Source organism: Octopus bimaculoides, chromosome 2, assembly GCF_046866305.1.
Source record: "Octopus bimaculoides isolate indiv1 chromosome 2, ASM4686630v1, whole genome shotgun sequence".
Lineage (NCBI taxonomy): Eukaryota > Metazoa > Mollusca > Cephalopoda > Octopoda > Octopodidae > Octopus > Octopus bimaculoides.
The window spans coordinates 100,780,107-100,784,950 of record NC_142929.1 but is presented as its reverse complement, the minus strand read 5'-3'; the positions used below and the strand labels follow the sequence as shown (position 1 = coordinate 100,784,950).

The 4,844-nt window shown below is 36.0% G+C and overlaps 2 protein-coding genes across 2 annotated transcripts in view; both read right to left on the bottom strand.

The window, feature by feature from the left end:
• LOC149137173 (zinc finger BED domain-containing protein 5-like) overlaps positions 1–896 on the bottom strand; it is a 10,903-nt gene extending 10,007 nt beyond the window's left edge. The window contains exon 1 of the mRNA XM_089338805.1: positions 270–896. Coding sequence (XP_089194931.1) covers positions 270–896 — 627 coding nt within the window. The remainder of the gene's footprint in view (positions 1–269) is intronic.
• A 92-nt stretch (positions 897–988) lies between these two features.
• Positions 989–1,732, bottom strand: LOC106868180 (protein ZBED8L). Its single transcript, XM_014913329.2, has one exon. The coding sequence runs from the start codon at positions 1,730–1,732 to the stop codon at positions 989–991; it is 744 nt and encodes a 247-aa protein (XP_014768815.2).
• Positions 1,733–4,844: the final 3,112 nt, after the last annotated feature.

Here is a 4,844-nt window from a genome sequence, read left to right as displayed (position 1 = left end):
GTCAAGTCAGGGGTTTTCAAACTTTTTGACTTGCGGACCCCTTTATATTTCAGGCTTTACCTTAGGCCCTTATAAACGCTTATAAAATTTATACATAAATATTTGCTTAAAATAACATATATTTTTACATTTATTTATTTAATAGTATTTAACAAATAGGTTTATTGTCAATTATACACACAGGATTTTTTTAATACATACTTAGTGAGAAGGATGTGCTTGCTTGGCTTTGCACAGTCAATTCTTGGAGATATTAATGACAAACATACACGTAAGTCACTTTCTGGAGCAAGTCTGGATCTGTATTTGTTTTTCAGATTGGTCAGTGCCGAAAATCCTGCTTCGCATAAATATGTTGTTGCAAACGGTAGCAAAATCTTAACTGCCTTTCGAGATAACAATGGATACTCGGAGGCCACAGTAAGCCAGAATTTCGAAAGTGGTGGCTGCATAAAACTGATTTTTAAAGTTCTGTCGCATGAAATTTCAGCCAGTTCTTCCAGTTCATTTCCTGTGAGCATGTCATCACCTATTTCAACATTAAACGAATTTCTGATCCAGTCAAAATTTTCAACACTATCTGGAACATCTTTCGAGAAATATTTGTCAAAATGCTCACCTAGTGATATTAAATGTCGTTTAATATCTACAATTACCAAATCAACATTAACCGAACCATTGTTACTGAGATATTCGTCCAGTGTAGGGAACATATCTAAAGTTTTCTTATTAACTTTTGTAGTCCATATATTCAGTTTTTTCTTGAAGGCTTCTATTTTGTCACGACTAAATAAAATATTTGAATTTCTTCCTTGTAGAGATAAATTCAGTTCATTAAGTTTGTTGAATATATCTGCCAGATAAGCAACTTTGCAAAGCCAAATTTTATCAGCCATTATCGAAGCCAGTTCAGCATTATAATCACACAAAAACACGAACAGTTCTTCTCTAAGTTCAAATAAACGCTGATTGTTTTACCTCGTGAAAGTCATCTTACCTCTGTATGAAGCAACAGACTTGAATGTTCATCCCCCATCTCACCACAGAGTATTACAAAGAAACGACTATACAGTGGTCTTTTTTTAATGAAATTTATCACTTTAATACATGACAAGACTTCGGGCAAAGAAGCATCCATTTTTTTGGCAACCAGAGCTTCTCGATGAATCATGCAATGCGTTGCAGTGATGTTAGGTGCTACTTTCTTAATATATCCCACAACGCCCGAGTGAATACCGATCATTGATGCCACCCCATCTGTACATATGCCAATACAACGGCTCCATAACAAGCCTGATTGAAAAAGAAAAGAGTCCAATACTTTGAAAACTTCCTCCCCAGTTGTTCTAGTGGGCATAGGATAGCAAGATAGAAAATCTTCAAGCATTTCACTTTCCCAACAATATCGCACATACACCATAAGTTGAGACACACTGGTAATATCTGTGCTTTCATCAAGTTGTAATGCAAAAAAGCTTGTTTTCACTCTGTCAATTAACTGAGATTTTATATATTTTGACATATCTTCTAGTTTTCGCGCAATTGTGTTGTCTGACAGTGGCACAGCTTTCAATTTCGCAGCACATTTTCCATCCAAAACTGCCTCACATATGTCTATTGCACCGGGCAATACAAGTTCTTCAGCAATATTATGGGCCTTCTTAGCACGAGCCACTCTCAGTGCCACTAAATAAGATGCCCGTAGTAGTTTATAATTTGATGTTATTGACATTTTAAAAGTTATTGTCTCTTTTAAATATGCATCCTTTTTTCTTTCAAAAAAATCTTTTGGGTTTGTGGCAAATTGAGGATGTAGTGTTGTTAAATGTCGCTGTAATTTAGCTGGTTTCAAGGCTTCATTCGACAACAGCTTATGACAAAGTAAACACTGTGGTCTGTTAGCATTAGACACACTTTCAATGAATCCAAATCGAATATACTCCACGTCGTATTTTCTTAATTTATTTTTCTGAACAATCTCTTCTGTCTCTGTATCAGATTCTGAGTTGATTTCATCATGAGCATTCCGTTTCAAACAAAAATTTATCCATGGGTAACGCTTGCACCCTGAAAATTTGAACGTGAAACTCTTGCATGTGTAAAATAATTTTTGTATAAATAACGTTGACGTATAATGGGCGATAATGTAGGTTTTATGCCAATTAGGGACATTAATAAATAAAAATCAGATATTCAGACAATGAAAATTTATAATTTAAACTTCACTGGATGTGTAAATTAACAAAGTGTATTTAACAATTACGTGACAGTACCTGTGTGCTTCTTTGGATCTGACTAAAGGGATTAATTCAGCAAATATTTTAACGCAAAAAAACATAAATTCCCACTTTTCTTATGTCACGAACCATAATTAATGTGAATGAAATTCCTGACACGCGATCAATGCTCAAGTGATAACTTAATTATTTTAATCGATGGGACTTTTAGGATATATTACAAAATTATTTACCTGTTATTTCATGTGCTTACATTTACAAAATATAAGAAAAAAGATTTCGATTGAAAAACATATATAAAATCAAATTGCCCATAAAAAGTATTTGCTGTCCACGGACCCCCTGTCTTGTCCTTGCGGACCCCCTGTGGTCCGCGGACCACAGTTTGAAAACCCTTGCGTGAAGTTACTTCAAAAGCAGCCTAGCGTTCAAAATAGAAGCCATCGTGTTGTACCGTCTGAAACCATCTTTCTTCCAGTTCTTTGATCCAGGCTGATTCCAGTTCTTGACCTTTTGATGCGAAGAACTCCTTCACGGAAGCTTCCATCTCCTCTTGGTTGATGAAGCGGAACGACACAGGAAGTGAGCCATAGATTGGAATGAGGGAGTTAGGTTCAGACTCTATTTTGGGCATGACATCAGTTCGATTCCCTCAAGTTCCTGGAAGTTATTCTAGGTCATTCCAATGGTATAAGATCGTGTGTTGTCTTGCTTCAGAAAAGCTCGCTTTCTGTTAGCCAATGCTGGGTATTTTTGCTGCACAATGGCATACATTCACTCCAGCTGCTCGGAGTACAGTTTGACATTGATTGTACGGCCGTCCGGAATGAACTCGTAGTGAATTAGCCCCTCATAATTCCACCTGTCGCAGAGCATCACATTGTGTTCTAAACGCCCATGTTTGGCGACAGATTCTTGCTTAACCACTAGATTTGCGGAAAAAATATCTTCTTCGGATTATTACTTGTTCCGATCCATGGCTCACTTCCTGCGCTTGTGACACTTGATCAACCAAAAGGAGGTAAAAGCTTCAGTGAAGGATATCTTCGACTCAAAGGACAAGAATTGGTATCAGCATGGGATCAAACTGGCCGAAAGGTAGCTTCAGACGGTGCAACTTGATGGCCTCTACTTCGAATGCCAGACTGATCTTTTAAAAACTTGAATAAAGCAAATAAATTGACAAAATATTGCAAAAAATAGACTCAACACAATATAACTTCTGATGGTCTATTGTTCAGCACAATAGCAGTGGCTAGCAGAGATCGGTAGAATGTGTTCATGAATTTTTTCTTTGCTCTTGTGTTCAGGCTATGATATATTTTAAAATCTAGTGTACGTACCATCAAGGTGATCTTGAAGCTCATTCACAGTTCAGGTTTCGATTCCATGAAAAAGGCTGCTCTCTACGCATACTTTGAAGAACGTCATTTTATTCTATCCGCGTCTCTATGGGGAGTTCCAACAGAGATCTTGTGAATCTCAATGGGTAAATTATACACCCTTACCTCCAACAGATTTGTACAGAGATGGTGGCCTAGCAACTTCAAGTACCTTTAAACGCCAAACCATACATAAATTTAGAAATAACTTTGAAGGGCATTTCAGAGAGCTTGGCATAAACATAACTAACACCAATCTAAATACAAGCAACTTCTTGGATATTACTTTAGACCTTAAGACAAGAAAATATTCCCTCTAAACAAAGCCTAATAAAAAGATTGTATACTCATAAGAACTACAACTACCAACCATAATTATAAGCTTAGTAGTTGAAAATAGTAGAAGAATTTCTCGTATATCTTCGGAAATATCTTGAACAAAGATGCGCCCTAAAACAAAGCGGTATTTATGAGGAGTGATTTTAGCAATATATATTAGTGTACACAGAGGATGACCCATTCTCTCACCCAAAGAAAGTTAAGAAGAAAATAACTTACTTCAATCTTGCTGTCGTGCGTGAATATGGATATGCGCATTTATATCTATTTGTGTGTCTGTGGTTATTTATATTATTTATGTATCTATATACCCATGCGCATACATGTGCGTATATTTATCTGTGTGATGTATAGATATATGTATACGCGTATATGCTTATATTTCTAATTTATATATATGCGCACGTGTGTGTATTTATTTAGACGCTTGTATGCACCAATGTGTATACACACCCTTGTTTCACTCTATAGATACATTTATTGATGTGTATATACGTATATATGTATGTGTATGCATTTCCTAAATTATGCATGTTTGAGTACGAAAATATATATACACATGTATGTGTATGTGTGTGCGTGTGTGTATGTGTGTGTGTGTGTGTGAGTGTATGTACGTGTGTATGTATATCTTACGTGTGTGTGCGTGTATGTGTGCGTGCGTGTGTGTGTGTAAGTGTACAGTATCTGTATTTTCCAATAGTCATATGTGTGTGTGTGTAAATATACACACAGATTTTCCTTTATTTCTTTATGTATTTGCTTATTGAACAGCATAACGGACAAGCTATTTGAAAAAATATGAATTGTCCACGTTACATTGTAATTGTCTTTATACTTTGTTCTACAACAATCCACGGAACTCACACACTAAGTAAGTTTAATA

Excerpts from the sequence above, each read along its gene's own strand:
- LOC106868180 (XM_014913329.2), bottom strand. The coding sequence starts at position 1,732 with ATGTCAATAACATCAAATTATAAACTACTACGGGCATCTTATTTAGTG.